This window comes from Cyclospora cayetanensis, unplaced genomic scaffold (genome assembly GCF_002999335.1).
Source record: "Cyclospora cayetanensis isolate NF1_C8 unplaced genomic scaffold, CcayRef3 CcayRef3_contig_59, whole genome shotgun sequence".
NCBI lineage: Eukaryota > Apicomplexa > Conoidasida > Eucoccidiorida > Eimeriidae > Cyclospora > Cyclospora cayetanensis.
Genome location: NW_020312579.1, coordinates 128419 through 152335, shown reverse-complemented (window position 1 = coordinate 152335; position 23917 = coordinate 128419). Strand labels below are relative to the sequence as shown.

At 46.4% G+C, this 23917-nt stretch overlaps 1 protein-coding gene across 1 annotated transcript; it reads right to left on the bottom strand.

The window, feature by feature from the left end:
- Positions 1–1621: 1621 nt before the first annotated feature.
- Positions 1622–23233, bottom strand: LOC34620852 (dynein heavy chain 1, axonemal). Its single transcript, XM_026335061.1, is given in 57 exon segments — positions 1622–1870; positions 2049–2231; positions 2349–2501; positions 2606–2726; positions 2884–3083; positions 3231–3395; positions 3503–3619; positions 3745–3867; positions 4036–4246; positions 4358–4517; positions 4669–4915; positions 5048–5314; positions 5493–5627; positions 5781–5913; positions 6008–6281; positions 6669–6873; positions 7009–7127; positions 7227–7373; positions 7473–7611; positions 7947–8249; positions 8411–8539; positions 8641–8922; positions 9681–9864; positions 9975–10179; positions 10323–10578; positions 10740–10937; positions 11457–11627; positions 11841–12072; positions 12727–12904; positions 13019–13412; positions 13451–13798; positions 13921–14469; positions 14611–14823; positions 14975–15224; positions 15287–15603; positions 15720–16003; positions 16096–16433; positions 16548–16657; positions 16755–16964; positions 17113–17256; positions 17388–17564; positions 17947–18162; positions 18335–18469; positions 18666–18864; positions 19093–19232; positions 19371–19557; positions 19987–20271; positions 20397–20575; positions 20707–20757; positions 20905–21070; positions 21217–21439; positions 21573–21646; positions 21814–21866; positions 21978–22121; positions 22344–22452; positions 22658–22856; positions 23131–23233. Coding segments are annotated over 57 exon segments (11235 nt in total). The 5' UTR covers positions 23186–23233.
- Positions 23234–23917: the final 684 nt, after the last annotated feature.

Below are 23917 nucleotides of genomic sequence, written 5' to 3'. Positions count from 1 at the left end.
TGAGCACCCGAGTTGCCCCATATGCTATCATACTGGAAGCATGTAGGATGGGGGCAAGAAAAGGGGGTTGCGTTTTTCTAATATTGGGTTTGCGGCAAAGGTCATTGTAAGAAGACCCTATGATGAGCTGTACAAATTCCATTTGGAGTACGCAAGCTAGATATACACTATGTTCAGAGTAACACGGGAGCCCACAGTTACGGAGGTAAAATCCACTACGGTGGATGTCGACAATTCTTTAATACTTGCCTCTCCACTACCTGTGTGCTGGATTGTTAGCTGGTCTGCGAAAGCTGTTGGAGTTAGAAGCTACACATTAAAAAGCTTGCAATAGGATGTTGTTCCAACATTTTCTTAGCAGAATCACCTTCGTAGATTTGCTAGGGTGGTACTTCAACTGCAACACATGCAAATCCACGAAGACATATTTTGGCATGTATGATTGCCTTTCTGACAGTCTCCATATTGTACAATCTTCCTCAATAAAAATTAAAGAAGCTTCTAAATTTAGGGTTAGAGGAATTCCTTCGCACATTTTGCGAGGTTATATAGCATTGCTGGCTTCGGGGGCTTACTGAAATTGGCATTTCAAGAGATGCTGAGACTGACATCCAGGTAGAGTGAATGTGATGAGGAAAGGTTTTTACTCAAGTCTGGCTAGGTAATAAGAAAAAATCTCGTTGTACGACAAAGGTAGACCTCTGGACCCCAAAAGCTTTTGGCCACGTGAGGGCTGATAGATGCACCCACTTTTACATAGCTAGATGAGCAGCTACATGGGAACCAGTAAACTGTTTGAGTGCAGTACATAGAGAATGCAACAATCGGAAAGCATATGTGAATTTTAACCTTGAATGCATTCAACGTAGTCTTGCGAGATGGAGGCATCCACCAAACCTTTTAAGTGCTAGGGTCGTTGACCATACAGGGCTCCCGTGTCGGTATCTAACAAGGCAAATGCCTATGGGGGACCATGCGTTGACCCTTACGTATCAGTACCTTTCGTGGCAAACAGCCTACGTGTCTAATTCATATTAACTGTAGTTCCCCAGTAGTGCTGCACATGCCTTTAACAAGCCTTTAATGCTACTCATTTTGAAAGTCTCCAATAGTGTGCGTTTTGGAGCTGTATCGTCTGCCGAGACGGTATCTGAAAGCCGTTTGACTAGACCCAAGCTATACCATGTGGCTGCCTGAGACTGTTCTGTCTTAAGCATTATTACCCTGTACACTTGTTTGTTACTGTGATCATTCTAGTGTGGCACTTAGCAACACATCGTATTTTGTTGCCAACAACCTTCCAGGCAAATCCACTAAACTATTGCCAGTGGTAAAACAAACCGGGAGTACAAGTGCGCGATTTCGCGAAACCGTCCCGATCTTTTATTGCATCTATTACAGACACACAGAAGCGAAGCGTAGAAGGACATGTCTGTAGTTTATCCTATTGCAGATATGCCAATACGGAAACCAAGTTCTAGGGTAGACAATGGTCGCTACATGCTGATTCTGATGCGTATGCCGCTGAGCTCATGAATCCAAAGGAATACTTGGCCTTATTTAAATATTTTGGATTTGGTAGGAACTTGGGCCCAGGAACACTACCGACATACCCATGCTCCTAATCTTGAAGTGAAAGCAATGCCGCTACGCCCGCTTTTACTGGCACATCAGGTGAGCCCACACATGGAAGCTCAATGCTAGTGATATAGTTTGTTGAGTGACCTGTTGTCGAGAGTGTTCCTTTACGACTAGGCACCTTATATAAAGGGCACATGTAGACTGAAGCAGACTCCGGCACGCGGTCCTTTTGAGGAAGAAACCATAGCACTGGAAGTTCCTCGAAGAGCACTTTCGGGCGGGAAGGAGCCTGCAGAGAGGAATGCAACAGCAAAAGACGACTATTTAGTGTTCCTACACTAGGTATGTGCCAACATGCGGTGATATCCTTTTTCTTTATATTGCCAGGTGCCGCCGGATCTTGAGCTAATTTATATTTGAGCGTGGATCATTACAACTAATCCAGCTACAAGAAATACATGGCGTACTAGCGTCCCCAGTTCTGCATCCCATCGGCATCCTTCCAGGAATATGCCGTGGACGAGGCATCCATCACGTGCTTCCAACGACAATTCGTCTGTGTTTTTGAGCACGATGAATGCAAACGACAGCCTATCGACGGCAACACGATACTTTCGTGCATAGTTTTGGAGCACTCCAGTGAGGAAAGCCTGAGACCAGGAAACTTGCACATCGACTTTGACAGACGCTAAAACTTCCTGTGACTCCGCTATCAGGAATCTGCGATTGGATTTGGTGCATTAGATTAACTGAGGTCAATATCCCACCTGGGGAAAAAAGAATCCGGACATCCAATAAGACCTGGGTGGGCCTTGATTGATCCAGGTATGGATAAAAGTGAGCCTTGCGGTTAGGTCTTTCAGCCAGGAGGCAAGCGGCTTCATGGATACAAATCCTTTGTCTGACCACGCTTTAGGGACCTGAACCGTACATCAATCCAGTTTCACCATTTCCGCATTCCCCTTGCTGCGCTTATGCTGGCATTTTTCTCGGTACACCTACAACGTTGCAGATACTATCTCACCTGATTATTAAAAAGAGCCTCCGAGACCATTTCAAGTTCTTCCGTCATTACAATGCGCCCTTTAAGTGCCAGGCGAAGATCGTTCATCGTCTTATTTATGACTGCTAGCAATCCATTGTATCTGGACACCAAGCAAAATAGGGGAGCTTCAAGCATTATTCATGCTCTATTTAGTCCTTTTCCTGTTACTCGTTTCTTAGAAGCTGGCTGCCCTTCTCTGACGCTCTGTTGATAAAAGCTGTCGTATTCCGATACAAAACGTGTCAAACCGTGCTAACCTGATAGATTCTTGCACAACCAGTGTGTTCATTGACTCCTCGTAACGAGTAGGGTATCGTTCTTCGACACTTTCCACATCAAATGGCTCAGGCAGCAAAGACTGCACGTATGCGGCAAGATCGGAAACAGTGGACTCGGGGCAAGAAGAACCGGCCGAACGGCTTTGTGGGACCATCGAGAGAATCCCGTCAAGTAGCTCCTGTGCACATGCGCATCAAAACAAGCCCAAGATGTGCTTATCAGCTGTGTTGAAAGCGCCTTGAAATCCAATGAGCAAGAGCTTCCTGGCTGACCTATACCCCGACGGCGAGGATACACTAGCATCACCGTGAGATGTCTAGCATACCTTTCCCTCCATTTTAGCGCAGTTAATGTTCGCATTTTCATGTAAGCCGAACACTTCCGGTTGAGCGTTCGGCGGCAGTGATTGAATATACTTGTTGAAACCTTCTATGTCCTCTTCATCGGGGCAATAGTAAATTCCGGAACGTGAAAATTTGAATGCTTCACCCTAAGAGGTCGAAAAACTAGCAGCGCGGGCAGTATTGCATCGGTCTCTTTGTGTGACAGCCCTTGGTATGGCAGTTCAAAAACTAATTATTAATAGAGCTAACAAACCTCGGAAATAAGCCTCTCGTTGACATAGGTGCTAAGGATGGCATCGATGAGCCGTTTGTCATTTGCGTCAGTAACACGCCCGCCGTAGTTTATATGAGCCCCCAAAAATCTCAGTACCTGTTGACGCACAGACCCTGGATGGCTGCGTATTTCAGCCCGTAGAATTTCAGACAGCTGTTCGGTCTGTGCTCAACCGCTTGTTCTTTAATTGCTCAGGGTTTTCGCGACTTTCGGTATTTTACCTTGTATGGAATCTTTTCATTTACATCCAGGAATATCTTTAGCTGTCTTTGACAGACAACCAGGTCATCCTGGGTGAACTCGTAGGGAATGTTCCATCCTATGGGACCAAAACGTCGGCGCTCCTAGGGGGAAGAAAAAACATATAAAACAGGCTCTCAGTGTTGCACAACGTGACAAGGGAAAATATTCAAGAAGAAAGTTGCCTGGATGGATGTATAAACGCTGTTATGCAAGAATAGGAGAGGATCATCAAACGAGGGAGCAGAGGCCTGTTGCTAACAAGCCCTGACCTGAACTATTGCATGGAAGAAGCAAAATGCGAAAAGCAGCTTTCTGAACTGTGAAGGCTTCTGTGTTGCTTTGAGCTGGCGGTTGTCTATGCTAGAGTATAGCCTCTGCAAGTTGGCCTTCAGACCCTTTGGAGGCTCGTTAGTCATCTTCACGCCGTTTTGTAGAACAGATACTGGGAACGAAGACGATGGCATAGATGTTAACCAGAGCCTACAACAAAAAACAACTGTCGGTATCGGTTTTTTAGCCTTTGGGTACAAACTTAGCTTTCGTATATTTTGCAAAGGACACAAAAAACAACAGTGAATTAATGCATCAAACCTAAAATCTCGATGTATTTCTTCGGGATTCCACTGCGCGCAAATCCGTTCTAGTTCATTCATCCACGAAGCAGCAAGATGACAATTCTGCAGGAGAACCCATCCTCCTCTACTACAGCCATCCTCTATAAGTTTTGCTGCTTTCGGTCCCTGGCCCTGACCTGCAGATAATAGAGCACGTCTACCGAAGTATGCGCAAACAAATTTATTAATAGAGAAGGGCATCGATCATAACAGAGACGAATTCTAGATAGTGTTCAAAAAGCTCACACCAGAATTAGCGCGAACTATTGTGCTGGGTGGGGTTCTTACCGAGGGATATGGACTCAAAGCGCCTGCTCATTTTCATTTCCTTTGCAAAGCTAAGGAGCTCAGATACTGGGTCAGAACCTTGCGACAAAATGAATATCAACGGAGTCTGTGGAGTGGAGTCCTTATAGCATTGCGATAAATTAAATGGAGGTGGCTCCAGAAAGCGAGCACCCAGCTCCATGGCCACATAGCTGCTTGCAGCAGCTGTCAGGGAGTCCATGCGAAGTATCCGCAGGATACACATTTTCTGAAAATAAGGTAGTAAACAGCCAGGGAATAGGAACATTTAAATGCCACATGTTTCAAAATTGATGCTCATGCAAATTTGCGTATACGGTTTTGTAATGACTGCGCGAAGGGTCAGGTTTTAGAAACATACCTGAATGGGGTTAAGAGATTGCCAACGACCGGGTAATGGCTCTTGATCTGCTTGAGGTGAGTCGAAAACCCTCTGGAATCCTTCTTCGTTAGCATGAAAAGAAGCCGCGAGTCCATTGAAAGCAGGCAGATGCGAGAGCTCGCAAATGGCCTGCCACTGCTTATCCGTTAGCCACGAAATAGGGTTTTCCTCTGAGCCTGCTCCAGTTATTGTTCCCGTCAGTAAGAATCGTAGCTCTGCGGGATCCACTGGAGTTTTTGCTTGAACCTGTCAAGGGAAAGACTGCCTACGGGCTATAGTATCTATACATGGGTTCCTTTGGATATTTTCTGAGCAGCCGAGATTGGATTCCTGCTTACCAAATATAGTGACTGGGTGCTTCACTTGCACATTCACACCAGTATATTTAACATTAAAGGGAAAGAGAAAGATATAAGTAACATACTCGCAGGCTGAGGGCGAATGCGAACAAGAGTTTGTGCCGCACAAAGAGAGACCTAGATACGTTTTGGTACACTAAGTATGAGATATGCTCCACCAGCGACAGGGTACGCTGCTCTACATTCGAAGTTGGGGAAGCCTGGACACAGCGCGACAAAAAACAACCATAGAGCTATCTGCCTGACAGGTTGCGGTGCCAACTGGAGAATATAATACAGGGCTATGCAGCACGCAAAGAGCTTTTGAACCAGTTGGACACTGCCGAGTACTATATCCCCAAACCCCTCCTGACCTCGCTTAGGCCTACAGAAACCAAATTTTGGAACCACTGCTGAGAGTATTGATACATAGGCTCGATGCACGCCAGCTCGACGAGACTGAAGAAGAGTTGACTGCATCGCGATGCCACTTTCCTGTAGCATTGCCTGACGAAAGAAATTAGCCATTCACAACATTGCATATGCTGGAAGGCGGAAGGTACCAAGAAGCACGAGTTGTACCAAGTTTTGTAAATCATACCGTGCTTCGTCAATCTCGTGCTCAGTTAACTCGGCTTCCCGAACCTTTTCTTGAATCTCTTCCGAAGTCTGCTTCGATGCGGCTAGAGTTGTCAATAATACTTCATCATCTAAAATGTTCCCTTGCGACTGTGATATGACTTGAAGGATTTTGTCCTGGATTCCCTTGAGCTCACGACGCATATCTGCGCTACTTTGTGCTAGCGCAGCCTTTCGCTCTTCTAGCTGTGGGGCTTCTTTGGTCACAACGAGGCCCAGCATTTGGTCTTCTAAGCCTGAAGTAGCGAAGGATGCCGAAGGAACACTTGTTGGAGAAATTCCTACCCCGAGGATTCGATGGCCAAAGCTTGCGAAATACCCTTAGCAGCCTGTTATGCAATTTTCGGAAACGTGTGCCACAGTGTAATGCCACCTTCCTGGGTAATTGCAAAGTTAACAACCGTGGTCTTGACAAACGTGTCCACGGGAAACTTGGGGTTGGGAAGCTTCGTGGTTAGAAAAAGTTTAAAAGTAGGGCCCCATGGAATAGGCTTGTCTCCTAGCATAATAGTGTAGCCTATAGCAAATAATGCGCCATAACTGAAACTCGATATCACCATTTATTGAGGGCCAATTGTGCTGGCTCGAAGACTGCTCACATAAGTGCCTCCTGCCATTCCCACCTGATCCACTTTTGGCCCTTTGCTGCAGAAGAATGGGGTCAAGAGAAGGGTCAAGCGTCTCTGATACGTGCTCAATTAAAACCCATTTTCCCAACTGAACAGAAAGCTCGAGTTCCCGCATGAAAGTTGCATCCGATAACTTCAGAACTTCAAATCCAACATCTGTGTTTTTTCCAGTTTTCTTAATGAAGCGGTTCGCTTGTCCCTGGGAATAACGCGCCCGTTCGAAACGTTGTGTGTAAGCGCGATGCAAGACGAAATTGGGTGCAGCAGCATTCACTAGTGATTTAAACATGCGCCGCTCAGCCATCCTGACACTCCTTGCAGCTTTCTGGCGCACCTGGGGATCTATCATTAGTGGCCATCGCCTTGATTTATCTATAATGATTCCGTTTTGGATAGAAAATTCGTCATTTGGTAGCCCCCAGACTGTCCACTGCCTAATAACTACAGGGTCGCCTGTACCCGCAAAGTGAAGCCTGTACACAAATTAATTCTATGACTGCCGCCATTACAGCGCATACTACACCAGCGTAGTAAATGCTGTCTACTGTTTACCTAAGAACTGCTGTAGCCCGCATGTAGGTTTGAATGGCAGATGGTTCAAAAGCAGCCGCTGAGACCACTGAGTATTAAGCTCTCCCCTATATGCCGCTGTAAAGGGCCCAGCATATGTGAGCATTCCAGCACTGATAAGAGAGTGTCCTGAGCACAAAAAATGAAAATAAGACAGATATAAGTAGAATACTCTTCCTCTCATGTCATCGCTTTGTGAAACGCTCCAAAAAATGACAATTAACCGACCTGAGATGTAGCGAAAATTATCCTTTGATAGGCGTGCCTGTTCCCCCCAACGGTGCTTTTCATCTGCCAGTCCCACCAGAAGTGGTTCGGCCCTTTCCAGTTTTTTCTTGCAGCTTTGAATATCTATGGTAAGTTGTTCCTGTGTCCCCACATAATCTGTATTGGCTTGTTTATCTGTAGGGTCTCGTTCGCATGTTCATGCACGGGAGGCGCTCAAGCCGACGTGTTGCGCGTTCACTATCCTATCAGTAAGGCCATTTAAAAGGCGTCACTACAGTGTATCACTATAGTATATTTGTTGGAAGCGGGTATTCTCAGTGGCTTCAGTTAATGCCTGCATTAGCTTTATAATTGTTTTTCCTACACGGGCCTCGCATTATTTAAACAGGCAGCCGTCGGTGGCTAGCTAGATTATCACAGAAGGCTCGGTGTGCAGAGTATAGCTGTATCAATTAGTGATGCTTGTGTGATCACCTTTCTATCAACGGCTAGGGCAAAATCCGCTGCGAGCCGCTCAATTTTATCCTCTACCTCCTTGAGTCTGGCCTTTGTTTTCTCGAGATTCTCGATTGTTGCGCGCAGCTCTTCTTCAGCTTGCCGTAATTTGACTCGCTTTGGTGCTACGGTTTTTGCGACGTTGTAGTACTTGAACATCGCCCGCACCCACATGCAGATCGCCTCGCAAGCTACCGATGCCTTCCGAATAGCTGCTGGATCGAAATCACTTCTATCAATATAAGGACTGATTGTTGCAATGATTGAATCTGGAATATTGTCCTGTTGAAACCACAGTGAGGGCTTTGGGGAAGCTATAGACTTGCTGTTACTCTGACACGAATTGCAGAGGCGGGTGCCAAAAGCCAAAAAATTGTCGTTCACCTAAGCTAAACTTGACACTTGACCAGTCTGACTGGTTCTTCCATCCTAGTGATACTGACCTTATCGTACTTCAAAAGATCTTCCAAAAGCTTCTTGGGATCTTTTAAAAGCCTGTGTTGAGCTGATTCCCAGTAGTCCTCAATCTTTACACCAGGTTTGAAAGGGTCTGGCTTCTTTACTGGAAGAACCTAGAATGGTGAAAACGCTCGAGACCACGAAGGCTTGTGTAGTCCAATGTTGAGCCCTTTGGCGCACATATCGTTTTGAAATCAGTAGGCTCGCGACTTACCCCAAACATGATACAGACTGCTTCCATCGTAAGAATGACGCCCGAGGGTGGCTTTGTTAGGGCTTTAACCTCTCGTATATGATCAGACTTCAGCTTTTTAACGCATTCAACAGCTTCTTCAAGTGCCGGAAGTGCTTCGTCTAGATCACGCTGCGCATCATCCTTGAGAGCCTGTGTCTCTTTTGCTTTTTTCAAAGCGACCGCTTCATCATGCGCTACTACTTGCTTGGTCTCGTCTGCAAGAGCGTGGTCTTTCTGAATCTGTATCATAGTCTTCTCAACCTGCAAAAGCGCAACACCTTGTTTTTGAGAAACAGCTGTTGCGCCGTAGCAATATCGCCGTCCACCTAAGTTTTGGGACAGCACTTCAACTATCGTTTGGAGAGCCACTTATTTGCATCTGTAGGGCATAGGTACAGTACATCCATCTAATTGGGGAAGACTTTTACTCCCGATAGAAAAATTCGTGTGTCCAGGTACTTGGTTTCTTCCTGTGCTGCTCAAGAAATTTACCTCCTCAGACGTAGCGTGTAGAACAGGCTGTAATTGTTGAAGCTGGGCCCGCATTTCAGCTACTTGATCCGCTGTTTCTTCCAGCTTTCCTATTCCCTTTTCAAAGCGTTCGTGTACAGTAACTAGCTCCACTTGTTTGGAACGAACGAGGTGAATAAAGGCTTTCAGCATTTCTAAAAACGTTGTTGGAGTCGCATACATGGCCCGATTAAGCTGTTCCCTATAGCTTGCAGCAGTTTCTTGAACGCCGCGATGCATGGCCTGGAGGACATCTACAACCTGCTCTTGAGAATCAACTGACACTTCGCATTTTTCCATTTCTATCTGAGCAACAGAGACTAGCGCCTCTGATGGCCACTGAAAGACAGCAGCAGCAACAAAAAGATAGTGACGCAAATTTTCTTCTTTGGTTGTGTGAAGTTTCACTCAGATAACAGTCTTTTTGAGCATATCTCTGTCCGGAGCGTCCAATAAAAAGATCTTTGTTTAATAAACTCCCTCAAATTATCGTAAGCCAACATAATTACCTCGGAAAACCAATTAATCGTGCAGCAGTTTGTTAATGAAGGGAACATTCTGAGCCAAGTACGGAAATATTCCCCCAACGGGCTCATTGCCATAATGATGTGAAGATTGGCCTTCACTTTTTTCACGTAAGCGTTAAAGATGTTTCCTCTTGATGGGTTTATACCCTGCTGCTTGCAGTACAACCTGAAGGCGCATAAGCGAACTAGGAATAGCGCACTACGGGCCAAGAAAACACTGCACGAAACTGTTTTACACTGATCTTCAGCTAAGTAGACACTAAGAATAAAGCCCACCTAAAAACTTTCATAATCTCTTCCATGTCCTCCTTTTTATACAAATTGGGGACGTCTCCATAGCTAAGGGCGCTGTTAATGTCCTCGAGCATAGGTTCCCCAAGTACTTCGGAATCGCACAAAACGAGTGTTTGCACCTTTCCTTCCAAACCCGAATTCATAAAGCACTTCTTTAGTTCCTCGCGCCATTCAGCCATTCCATAACCTGCAAATACCGAATCGATTCATTTGAGAAGAATGAAAGTGGATATTGGCATAAGGAGACACGCCAGTGCACGCACTGCACGGAGCACAAAACCAGGATCCCGAAGCGTTACTTTAAGAAGTCCGCCGCTGCGCTTGAATTACCTTTGCCAGATTCAACTTTGAAGTATTCTGTGTCCATAATGAACGCTGCAAGGCGACTGAGAGACTGTCTCCCTGATCCTCTCACTCCAAGAAGCAGTGCATGACCAGAGGGATGCCGAAGTATGCGGCATATCCTCGTGATATGAGCACATGCATCGGCGAACATCACGAGCTGCATTGGAACTGATGAGGCATTATTATACTCCTGCATATAATCTTCGATTACTCGTTTTAATTCTGCAGGCGAGGTGACTTCCTAACTCACAGGAAAAAGGACGATGGATACAGAACATCTCATTGTTAGCAATTAGTAGATTGACCAAGAGGAACACCCCAAGAAGCGCTGGTCCTAGTAACACAATATTTGGCCTCTCGTCTATGTTGCATACTTGAAGTGATGGGTGCAGCTAGACATACCAAGTAATGCCGCTCGGACGTCTGTTCTGTGAAGTCAGCAAAAATCAGAGATGAAATTTCCTTAGCACTGGCAAACTCAATGCCAAAAGCTTGTTTAATGTGTCGGTGCAGGGCTTCGTGGAACCATTCGCGGTCTATGTCGTCAACTAAACGATCGCAGAATACGCGGCAGGTCTCATGGACCCAGCATCGGATAACCTGCATTACCCAGGCATTGCGGATGCAAGCATCGGTTGACATACCTTCCTCCATTGCATTCACCTTAGTAGGATTGTTCAAGCGGATGTAATGTAATTAAATGTGAAGTTAAGTACTCCCTTCAGGTTTGGTCATGCCGCCAGCTCTGCGCTGAGGTTTATCTTACAGGACGTGCCTCCGCTGTGGAGAAATGGGCACTGTTCAGGAAGCTGCTATTTTCCGTGAACTTAGAGTAAAGAAGTTGAGGTTTTGAGGAATTGAGGAAGACTATATGCTATATTTCATATTGCGGCATCGCATATACTACATTTGTTTGGTCACTATTTGAGTTTTTTCGGAAGTAGTTCTATTGTATTCCACTTTCCTTCATGTAGTTTGTAAAAGTCCTCGATAATTCGGGAGTGTTCACTCATTTAAACAACAACAAGCATCTAGCTTATTCAGTACACGTCGTTTTAGTAAGATTCGATAAATGATTATGAGTGACCGAGCTCCAATAGACCTCTAGAATTCGCTCACCGCTTTCGGTTCCTTTACTGCCTTTGGGGACAAAGGCGCAAGACCCTGGAACACCTTCCAAACTTCTCGCAGGTTAAATGTATAATGAGATTTCGTTGGTGTGGGAAGCAAGGTCATAGTGACTTCTGAGTAGAGGTCAGTTGTCGCGCACACCAAAGAGTCTGTGAGGGCCTGAGTTCCAACCCAAATAACCAAATAGGAGAATCGATAGCACCTGTTCTAGGTATTAAGTGCTCAGACGTGGTCTTAGCGATGGCTGTCCATGAATTATGCAAAATGCCGTGATCCCATGCGTTATGGTTTCACGCTCCTGCTTCAAAGATTCGGATCGACGAATTCTGCAAATGTCAGTGATCTTTTAGCTAGTGAACTGTCTCGTCTAACCTGAATGTCCTGCGAAAAGTGCTGAAAGCAGTGCCTATTCAATGTCTGAAAAATTGTCGTTATTGAAGCTCGCTGAAGCTCATCAAATGCCAAGATGCAGTAATGCCTCATTAATCGAGCAGATATTTCGTTACGTCCGCCCCCAGGGGGGCCCATGGCAGCGACGAGGCCCACTTCCACTACTTGTTGAAAGGCTAGCATTTTGCGATCATACCATCCTTTGTGATCAAACCTAGGCAATAATTTTTGAAATGTCGCAAGGCCACGTCAAGTTGTTAGCAGCTAGAGTGTATCCAGTAGGGGCGGGAGCGTAAAGGAAATCCCCAGTTCACATGCTAGGTTGTACACAAGACTCCACTTACCATTGCCGCAAGAGTTCCAGCGGTGGCTGGGCTCCAAATTCTTCTTTTCGTGGCATGTTGAGATCGTCGATGAAGAAAATACAAGTTTTACCTGCAGGTGGACCATAGATTCCTCTGCGTCTCTTCTCGAGTTTTGCTTCTAGCAAGTCCTATCAGTACATGATTCCCGAAAAGGCAGAACATCCGCTCGTATTGGGTAGTCAGATAAGAAATGAAGGTGGATTAGGAGACCGCAAACGGCTTATGGTTCAAAGCTTGTTCGCCAATTCTTCACTTTGATAAAAGGAATTGAGAGTGCACTAGAGCTTACTTGAACCTGATTTACGCGAGTGTGTGCAGAAAACGTCATTATATGTGTTTCGTAGTTCTCCGGTAACGTCAATAACAGCAGATCCGTCAAAATAACTGACTTTCCAGTACCACTCGGGCCAGCGCATAAAACAGGGTGACCATTGAGGAGCAACAAAGAAAATGTATGGGCTAAACGGATGGAGTCCAAGGTAGGAACGACAATATTCTCATATGCCGCGCCTTTTGGAACAACAAACGACGGTACGGTATCCACCCAAGGAGTCCATCGATGGTTGTTGATTTCGTAGCAGACATCGTAAAGGCTAACATCAGGTAGTATGGTCCCAATATCTAGCCCATGTTCCTTCACACGGCTTCGTAACCATTGATCGATGACTTGCCTACCACTCCCTTGCAGCGCAACAGCGCGCAAACACTCATCTTAGCTCCGGCTAAATCTCCTACGCACTGCTTACCCTGAGGAGCCCCAGTGGTGTACTTTTATGAAAACGGGTGTCTACTTACCATTTGCTGTGATGCCAAAAGACCAAATGAAACTAAAAATGAAAGCTGCCGGTATTCTGGCAAAGAGGGTGTCGACCGTTTCCTCGTTGACTGTGCTGTTTACTTGACGGTAGCGCGAGCATACAGAGCCCAACATTCGGAGAAAAGTCATACAGAGATTGGAATTTACTGTCGCAATGATTTCCTTGCATTGCTTTCTAAGAAGGCAAAGCCCATTGTGGAGAAAGGTGCAGCAGAGGTCATCAATAAGTGTCTTGTGCTCATCCTTGAACACTGGAGGGAGGCCCTTCAACCATGAATTAATGAGTGGAGGGAAACCAAGGACGTCAGGTTCCATATACACCATGCCACATCGGCTTACAGTAGCCGGCGAGGCTACAGATAGGTCCTCCACCTGAGAGCGTACCATCGTACGGGTGCGTTGGAAGTTGCACAGATTTCACCAGGCATACTACTAGTGAGCTGTAAAATAGGCATGTTGTATGTGCGTATTCTGCTTGCCTCGAACATCACCACCAGTCTATTAGTGAGGGCAATAATTTCTCCTGAGTTGAGGCAGAGCTTTTTGTTATCGTCCAGAACAGAGTTCATGCTTTCAATCCACAGAGCGTCTACGGGACCGTCAAACATAATCCAGTGCTGATCCTGCGTTGTATCACGGATTGCTTGACGAATGAGGGCGGCGGCCAAACCATCAGTCCACTCATGCGTTGTTTCATTGAAGCATCCATAGAGCTGGCCTATGGTCACGGATTTAGGGTTCAGCACATCTAAGTGCACCTTCGCGCAACAATAAGGGCAAGGAAAACTGCGGCTACCTACACAGAATCGAAAAGTAAACCTATAGAGAGAGAAGTCTGGATTACTGAAACATCGATAGCTGAGAAGGGAATCAACCGCACCTGTGCGAATCCCGGGATTTTATGAAGTTCAGTCATGGCAGCCGCTAACAAGCGATAACTGCTTGTCTTTCCTCCACCCGTAGGCCCTACAAGCATAATGCCGTGGCGGACCTGAACAGTATCATAGAGCTGCATCACCTTTGCCATAAAAGGCTCAATTGGCTGCAGCCGAAGCGCCTCAGATTGGAGTCTAAGGGCTTCTTGAAGGAGCTGGTTGTCGGATCGCGGCACCTCAACTCCAGGGAACAAATCTGCAACAATGTTTTCAAACAACGGCAGGTCATGAGACAAGAATTTTGGAACGTTGACATCGCGGAGGGCTTGCAGCAGGAGTTGCTGCTCATCCATGCTCTTGCACTTGCGCTTTAAAACTCCTGCAGCGTTGATAACCGATCGCACAGCTCTCATCCCGTAATCATAATGGTCTTGAGAGGATAATTGTTCTGAAGACAATTTGAAGGTTGCAACCATCTTTGTTGCGAGCTCCCGTGCTTGGTCAAATCCAAAGCTGTATAGCATGATCTCCGCGATCATAGAGTAATCTGGCACCTGCGTATGGACGTGCTCGTGGAGGAGTGGAACAATTATAGATGAAGCCAGCGCTAGAGTCACACGTCAGGCAGCTGTGCGCCTATACAAGTAAGGAGTATTTGAATGCGATGCGGAGACAGTGAAAAGCAAATGCCTCACCATCATAGCCATCGGTCTAAATAGGCACTTCAAGTTATCAGGGAGTTCTGTTCTGCCTGCGTATCCAGGATTCATAGTAATAAATACATTAAATGTTGGCTGCACCAAAATTTGTGAGTCTTCAAAATCAACCTCCAACGTTGATTGGTAGCTCAAGAGCTGAGCTTTCGCACCAAAGAGGACTATAAGCTGCTGAGCTATAACAGATAAAACCTGAAAAAAGCATCGTAGAAGGCTACCTGATTGTCAGGAGCAGTCAAAACAGTTTCGTAAAGGCGAAAGTGCTGGCGCTTTGCCACGGACCAGTATTTAACCAGGCCCAGAAAAAATTTGCTGGGATAATATTGGGGTGAACTTCACAAACCTCGATGTTGATACGATTGAATTCATCAAAGCAGCACCAAGCCCCTGATGATGCCAAGCCCTTGAAAAATTTTGCGATCATAATAAAGTCCATCATCTCCGAGCAGTTGAATACAACACACTGAGTTGCCAAAGCCTTTGCCAAGTCCTTTGTGGTCTCGGTTTTGCCTGTTCCTGCAGGGCCTGCGAGGGATCCTCCTACGAGATCATTCTCACATAGGCCGGAGGTGCTGGCAGAGTTATACTTGTAGCTCGAAGGCCAGGTTAGGACGGTAGCGAATGGGATTTTGGGGAAGGAAGAAGTGCTTCACACTCCTGCTCACCAAGATTTAACTGTTGGGCCCCCATCAACGTCATGTATGCCATGTCCGTTAGTGGAGTAATAACGAGCCGGAACGTATTTCCTAGATATTCATATCCATAGGGAAAGTCTGTCTGCACGCATTGAGTCCAGCAATTATCATCTCTCCAATAGTACCGCAGTTGCGCAATCCATTCAAACGCCTCCACGCTGGAGACCTCTTCCTTCCAAAGGCGTTGTACAATATCTTTGGCGTGGACGTCAATGACAATCAATGCTCCAATGGTAATGCTCTGCATGGTGCTAAGGCCCTTTCTCAGCAGCGAAACCTGGGAAACGGAAATGGCAAGTAGACATTCTCGGGCCCGTATATACTTTGCCTAACCATGATAATGCTGTTTGTGTGCAGTATACTAGGTTTCCTAGGGCCGTGATATATTCTTACCAAGTCCAGAAGCTGGCTTGTCTGCGCTTTTAGAAGATTTTTCAGCTGCCCATTTTGAATGGCATCTTCTACCATTGCAGTCCAGTGAACCTGGCTACCGTTTAACACGCACTGCCCAGCATGCTGTGTCACCCATGAAGTCCGCTCCGTCGTCGGATACTCACGTATAGAAGCATGGAGCGACTCTCTGACGGAAAGCTTCATTGTTTGCTCGAGACCCTTCATCCAAATTTCGACGCTTTTCCCACAGGTTACAAGACCCTTTACAAATGCCATCCTCTCGCCTGCATGCGCAATGTAATAGCGTCTTTTGGGTCATGCTGGCCTTCGCGCCACGGATGTGGGCACACAACATTACAAAGTTAAATTAGCGCACCTTCAGCAGAAAGCATTGCAGTAGCCACAAGATCCTCAGAGAACTCGAGATTATTCATGTTCTCAAAGACTTTGCACAGGAAGGGCTGGACCTTAAGGGGGTCAGTAGTTTCCGATAAAATCTCAAGTAGTTCATCGTTTGATAAGAAGTAGAAACGAGCAAATTGGCTACGCTTGAGCTCAAGGTATGACTCCAGTTCTTTCTGTACGCGTTCCATGAGGCGGTTGTTTTCACGAAGCTTTTCCACCAAGCCAGGTGTTGAGCAAGCAGGTAGCACTTGAGGTTCTTCGTATGTATGACGCATTAGCACTCTCCAAGCAGTGTCAACAGTGAAAAACCTGAACGCGTTTCGAGCTGCCGCATTGCAGTGCATCAGCTAATATTTTGCGCCCTACGAGGTGCAAGGTGTTTGATATCACGAGTATGGAATGGTCCTGGATACCTCGACTAACCTCTTTGTCTCCGCTGGCAGCTGTTTTGCTATATCAGGCGAATTGAAAATTGGTTGCAGATACAGCCAACCTCTCTGACACTTGAGCCATTCGTCTAGAGTTTCGGAAGCCTGAGAACATGAGTGTGCCTGCACAAGTGTAGTCCTGTGGCTCAATTTGTACTAAAGTGGTAGTGCGGGAATGCCTCTTAATTAAGGATGTGCTCACATTCATTATCAAATTAGCCCATTCATCGATTTCTCTCTCCAGGGGCTTTTTATATATCGAAAACTGTAGGCCTTGCGTGGTCAAGATGTGCTCGTCAAGCAGAGCAACAATTTCATCCGTCCCTTTCAGAATATACGTATCTGTGTCTTTATATTTCTCTTTAAACTCGAAAACGACTTGTCCCCATTCAGCTTTCATTGCTTGTAGGGCCTGATTGGAGCACACACATTACTCCATAGTTACTTGGGCTTTTTATTGTGAGCGTACTGCCAAAGCCGCTCTGCGGCAGTTCCTCTGACTAACCATTAACACTGGCCATAATAAGTGTGAGCAGTCTTCTCGGCCTCTCGTTGATTACCTTCTCTAGGTAGCTTTCCTTTTCAGCGAGTTCTCCAAGCTCTACAACAAATTCTGTGCAGTCGGCCACGCCTTTAGCCAGCAGAGAATTTAATGTTAAGGTGGACCCGTCGTGAAGCTGCGGCTTGCCAATGCGCTCGAAAAGCTGCAGGGCAGGGATACAGAGGCAAAAAACGTTCAGCAAAATTTGTACCTCAGGAAACGGCATTTGCGCTTTGTTTAGGTATTATCCTATGTCTTTCGTTGGAAGCAGTCAATAGAGAAAACGTAGCTTACTCTGTTCCAGTGTCGCTCGCGCATTCCATCGTTTCGCAATGACACAATGATGGGAACAAGGGGCTTGAAGCCGTTCAGTTCGGTTGTAATTTCTGAAGCCTTCTCAAATACAGCAGGTAGGCTGCGCTCCTGGAAAATTTTTTCCACCCGACGGAGCGCCTTGATACCTCCACACACCTGCAGGAATGTCGGCATTCAGAAACAGACATTGCACGAATGCTTCTTAAAGCACTTTTCTCCGTTGAAGCAGCAGCAAACAAAGAATAAAATGTGTGGAATATAGGGAAAATACGTCTGCCACTGGCTAGGAAGCTAGGGATGCACTTAGCTTCAAAAGTGGAGGATTACACACCTGCCTCTCAATGTCAAAAGCATCCAAATCAGCGAGTGTAGCAGTATAGATAGAATCTCGTGTAATGCTCCATTGATACGCAGTACGCCAGAGGATGGAGTAGGGCTCAAATTCCTGAGTATTATTCGCACTCCTCCGTTAAACCACAATACATAGTTATCTTTGCAGGTAGCTCTGTGATGTGTACTGTCGCAACGTACTGCTGACCTTCTGCAGCTTCGCGAGAGAAGAGTAGTCTGTAACTTCTCGTCCAAAAAGCCGCTCTCTGTGATTGAACAATTTGGCTTGCTGAATACTTGTTTCAAGTCGCTCGCTGACAGCCAGGACGCTGTCGTTGGCTTCCGCTAGCTTTGATGTGTCAGTAAAGGTGGCAAAACTCGCTACCACGTCAGCGACGTCGGTGATGGTAGCTGAAAACTCGCACTGGAAACCAGACAAGAACCAAAAGCCAGATAACACTAGGTATACTTGTCCTTGTGCAGCTGAGGGTGAACGCTGTGCTGTAATCTATATGTTGAGCTGATGGCGTCATAAACAGGGGCATCAACAAGTAGGGAACAAGTGAGGATTGCGTTAAGGGTGCGATCTAAACTACCTGCTGCACAAGCATCTCATCAAGGAACCTTGCTCTGTCTTTGATAAATGCAGCAGATGCTTCATTCATCAATTCAAGAATATGAGCAGGGGACCCGTAGAGGCGCCAGCGCAGATTGTAGTCCTCGACAAGTAACTGTACTAGTAACAAAATACATAGGCAGGCGCTTAGCTATAAGCAACTTTAGCAGGTAAACTGATTATTGCTGCACCAGCCTTCCCACACACGCCACACATAAATTATGAGTTACAGCGCTCTAAGCAGCCTGCAAAAACTAGAGCTCCGACGACTTGCCACATGCCCCTCCGAAAATACCCGATATTACCCTCACTCTATATTTAAAAGCCTCCAGCACTTCGAATATGTGCAAGGCCGATTTGATCTTGATTGCAAGATCCTCAAGCTTCGTTGGAATATCATCCATATACTCCCGTAATTCGGTGAGTTCCTCGATTCCACCTGGCCGCCTCAACAGCGTAGTGGAGATCCGCATAAACTCCTCAAGGGTCTGATTGCACTGCTCGCGGAAACTGATTCACAAAGCAGGACCCGTTGAACCGAACTTGCATGAGATAGCTGGAACTCCAGCAATCTACACCCAATACACGCCAAAAGCACATGGGAAGAGAAGTACACAGAACTAGGCATACGCCAGAAAATGTCATATAATACCTTACTGTGAAGAATCCCAAACGTCGAATACAGTACGCAGCAATGGTGCTCTCTTAGCATGAAGAGGGAATGGACATGCAACTTACCGTTTTGCGAGTGCATCGAGAAGGAGCTGAGAAGCTCCTCGTAGTATTGACTTTAAGTTGCCCCTGATTTCTTCACAAGAGACCCGAAACACGCCGACGGAGACTGAATTCGGGATTTCGTCGTCTATTTGTCTACTCCTCTGTGATCAATGCAGAGTCAGTGGGCAATGCGATATACATTGGAAGGCAGCTACCATCCTCAGGGCTGAACGCTTTTAGTGGCACTGTTGGTTAACTTCGAAACCTTTTATGGATGCGGATTCTTGGCTCCTGATTACCTCGTGAAAACTATGAATTGCATGCCTGAATGCCTCGGCAACGTCTTCAGTTGTGGCTCGCTGTTCAGTCTCCTCAACGACGTCTGTTAAGGAGAGGCAGAGGACGTCAACAAACGGGTGGAATTGATCGAGAAACAGCTGTAGGTAAGGGGTATGTGATTCAATGAGGCGCAAAATAGTTTTTTTACTATCCTGAACTCACAAAACTCATGAAAGCGCATGGAGATAAGGCCTGTAATACTAGTTTAATAAAGATTCGATGTATGGGATGCTGCTGTAGGCGTGGGCAGTTGTTATCTCCGGAGAGAGAGGGCACTACTCCAGCAATGGCTGAAAGCTCGTGGACCCTTATGGCTACGGCAAGAACGAGTAAGTAAATAGAAACCCGTGCACTCTTAAATGTCATGGAACATTGGCCAGCGTTGATTTGGCTCTACCTGCACAAGGCTTTCGTCCAGAGTTATCGGCATGGCAATATGTTTTTGCTGACTCTTGAAAAGGTGTGGAAGAACAATGGTTTCTGGATGAGGAATATCTCCCATCCGCGTAATCCTGAAAGCGCATCACATGGTAGAATTCTACGCCTAGTGAAATGCAGTACATTATACACGTGAGCCTAATGCTTTCGTGGTGCTCTTAGACTTGCCCTTTCTCTAACAGCTCGTCGGTCGCTTCCGAAAACCCCTCTGGTTGCGGTGTCAACATAAATTGCGAGCCGTCTGGGGAAGGAACAATTTCTAGGAGGAAAAGGCCGTTCCATGAGAGTTCTCGGTCTAATGACTGGACTTTGGTTTCCTCATAGATGTTTTGAACCTTTGAGAGGGACATAATATTCACGGTCTTAGGCGTTGAGGTGCGGAACAGCTCGACAAAATCATTTATTGATCGTGTTGTCATCTCGCTGAGCAATTCGCAGAGAATATAACCGATGCTTCATACGTTAAGATACCTTCATACTGGTAGTGGATAGTACACCTTGAACTGGACAAAAAATAATCGAGAGACAGAACATGTCGTAAAGCTTACCGAAGAGCGTCCCTCATGAGCAGGCGGGTCAGGATGAGCATCCGTTTGACTTTACCGTATTCATATGTCTCTTTGTTGAAGTGGTGTATGTTGAACCAACCCTTTCCAACATGGCGCAGATTTGTTTCAATTATTTCATGCAGTTTGGTGGCCCATGCCTCCTGTAGGAAGTAGGTTACCTGGCTCCAGCACAAACCAAATGCTCTTGAACAGCAATGAGTTACTGCAGTGAGAGTCCTGCAAGCATCAGTTCCTGTGCTCTCAGTTCAGTCTCCATGCAAAAGGAATACGAATGAGTCTTGTTACCGACCTGACTTATCGAGACCCGTTGCGTTTGCCGGTACTCATCAAGCTTCAGCGCCTGAAAAATGTGGCCGCAAGCAGGTCCGTCATTGAACCATCAAAACTTATAAGAGCCACACAGGACAAGCATTGAGCCTTTCAGAGCTAATGATAGACTAATAGTCGTTTTGTACTTTGACAGAATATATTAGGCACTACATCTTACTTTTGAAAACGATGTGTTGAAGATGCGCTTGTTCAGCATGTCGACGCATTCCCCACGAATGCTGACCAAGGCTTGTATAACTTCCTTCTTTACGTAAAGAGAAGACGAACAAAAGGAAGCAAAAGCTCTGCAGAAGTCATATCTAGGAACGTGGACCAAGGCGCACCTGAGTGGAGTCAAAGACGGCATATCGCGCTCCGTGCACACTTGGGTGTTGTATTCAGCTTACAGGTTATTGCTAAAGCAGCTGTCCTAAGGCTCGGCATCTGGTTTTCAATGGTGTTCAAACGCTTCAAGGCGGGGCCTTCTCACCATGCAACTGCGCGAGGCTTGGTTGGTGAAGGTAACTGTAGGTCCATATGCAGTCTCTTGTCCGTATTGCGCCCCATAAACATGTCAAACGCAATCTTGTTCATCGTTCGAGCAAAGCAGGTGTTTACTTCCTTCAGTAGAAAATCTACTGTGGGTTGCTTGTAGAGGCGCATACGGGGGGAGCTCAACGCCTTCTCCATCACGCGTTTGCGTTGCACTTCGTCTGCATTCACTCATCAGTGAAATCCTTTGCAGTTCACAAAATGGCGGCAAAGAGCAATGTAGTGCGAACTCTTACCGTGGTGTTACCAAGCAGGGGATTTTGAACATGAATGGAAACATGTAGCTGCACTTGCCCAGTCCCGGGATGTCACTCGTAGGCATGCTGTCTATGTAGTAGTTATACTGAATAAGGCATTCTGCAGCCGTCCTATAGAACAGAAAGTAGCATCTTTGGAACACAAACAAACCTTGCCCTGCGGCTGTGCGCAGAGCTCCGTTGGCAATTATTCTACATGCAGCAAATCAGTTCAATGATTGTGTCTTGAGGTAGCTCGAGATAAGGGCAGAGCAGATTGCCTATCGCTGATTCCCTACCTTGACAGGTGTGCTGCCTGAAGACGGTCAGCAAATTTTATAGGGTCTTCGCACTGCAGAGCATACAGCAGCGCACCTGACCTTGTCCGTTATGAGGTAACAAGGCCGATATACTGAAGCCTCCCGATCTGAAGATTTTCTTTACATCAAACACGGAGCAATACCTTAAAAAGTAGTTCAGTACGCAGCAGCTTGGATTTTTCGCCATGGTCGCACCACTGGACCTCAAACATATTAGACTTCTCGTCATACGCTAAGACCCGACACGGTTCCCATTTGTAGCCCCCATATGGGGGCTGAAAAAGACCCTGACGACCACAAGCGCCAGCACAGACAGTGTTGCCGTTGCAAAATGACAAAATGAGATGCTGGTGGCGGCCGACCCTTTCATGTCGTGCACCCAAACATCAGACGCCTCTGTTGAGTTTGACCAGTGGTTATCACAGTGGCAGTATTGATCCTCATTTTGAAATAAGAACGGCAAAGCTTTCATTTTTCTCATGCCTGCTTCCAACAGCCAAAGAGTATACCTTTCCAGCCAAAGGCAAAAATGAGCCATCCGGGCCTTTGCTGAGAGCCATCCATTCTTTTGGAGAGCGATCATCGAAAGTAGTGTCATCGAATGGTTCTAAGGGTAGCCTGTGGAAAGAGCTAATGACAGCGGCCATTCAATAGGCATGATTTCAGCAAACTACTGTGTCACGTGGACCCAAGAATGTTCTACCCATAAACTGCCAAAACAATTTTGTAGCAGACTTCTCCCGGTTTACAACTGCCCCGTTATCTTCGTAACTACGGATGAGGCGGCTTTCAGCATTTTTGCTAGACATTGGTTGAAGCTGACCAACTCTTGGCTCCAAAACATGGATCTGCGTAGTTGATCCCCCTTTCGGCGAGCAGTTGTTCTATATCCAGGGCCTCAAAGACCCTACGTTTGCGCTCGACCAATACCTGACGAGGCGCCTTGGCAGGGCGGTGGTCTTTCGACGCAATTACTTTGGGCTCCACTGGGGCGGTGTCAGAATCAAGTGGATTTGAAAGTCCTATAATAGATCACATCGCTTCCCAAATGAAGATTCGAGCTAATGAACTACCAACGAACTACCTACATGCGCAAGTCGTTATCCTACCCATAAGACAATTTAACTGCGAAAATGGAGGTTGGTTGATTAGGTACATTAGATTCTATGAGTGCATTTATGCTGTGCGGTATATGCAGGGGCTCCAAGGGCGGCTTTAATCGAGCTTCGCGTAATTAATTGTATTTAGCACATGCTGTTTGACCCCAGAGTAAAGCTCCTACTGCATTGTACAAACCTTTCAATGCTGTGGCAGCACACTGAAATGAAGTGGCAGGAATGGTGGATATCATAGTGGATTCTTGGTCTCTTGCCTCTTCTGGAGGACCCCTCCATGCCTGCTGCAAAAATAGCACGTACTAGACGCTATGAAACACTCAAAAGAATATAAAATGCCTTCAAGCCGCTAGCTGAGGTGTAATTCCTGGTATAATAGCATGCTTAGATACATGTGCTACACTTACAACTAACCTGAAAAGCAAGCATAACACCAGTCCAATGATTTCAAAAGAAACTTGCAATCAAAAGTCAAATTGGGAAGGCTTTACTGCCATCCCTTGTCAGTGAAGTGCCCCTTCATTCGGCCTACCACTAATCCATCACGAAACAGGCTGCAGAGACTGAGTGTCTCACCCTGGAAGCCTGTGAGTGGTGAATCCTGAGGGCCTCTGAGTAAACACCCCGTTCCATGTAGTCCTGTCCCGCTAGTCCCACGCTAGGCATAGGGCATGTGGGGTCACGGTCTCCTGGACAGTTGGAAGACCCGTGGCAGCAGCTCATTTTCACTCCATGCAGACGTCCTTCCCCAGACAGTTCGGCGCAAAGCAGCTTCAGCCCCTCCCCCGGGGTCTTTCGTATCGGAGACTTAGACCGTCGTATGAGCTTCAGATTCGGCCACAGCACATGACGTACATCTGTTTTTCTCACGGCTTGTGCAAGGCAGCCTACCTCCAGGTGTACTAGTCCTAACGAAAGCCTCGTAGCCTAGTATTATAGTTGGTTGTTGTGGCTGCTGCTCCTAACAG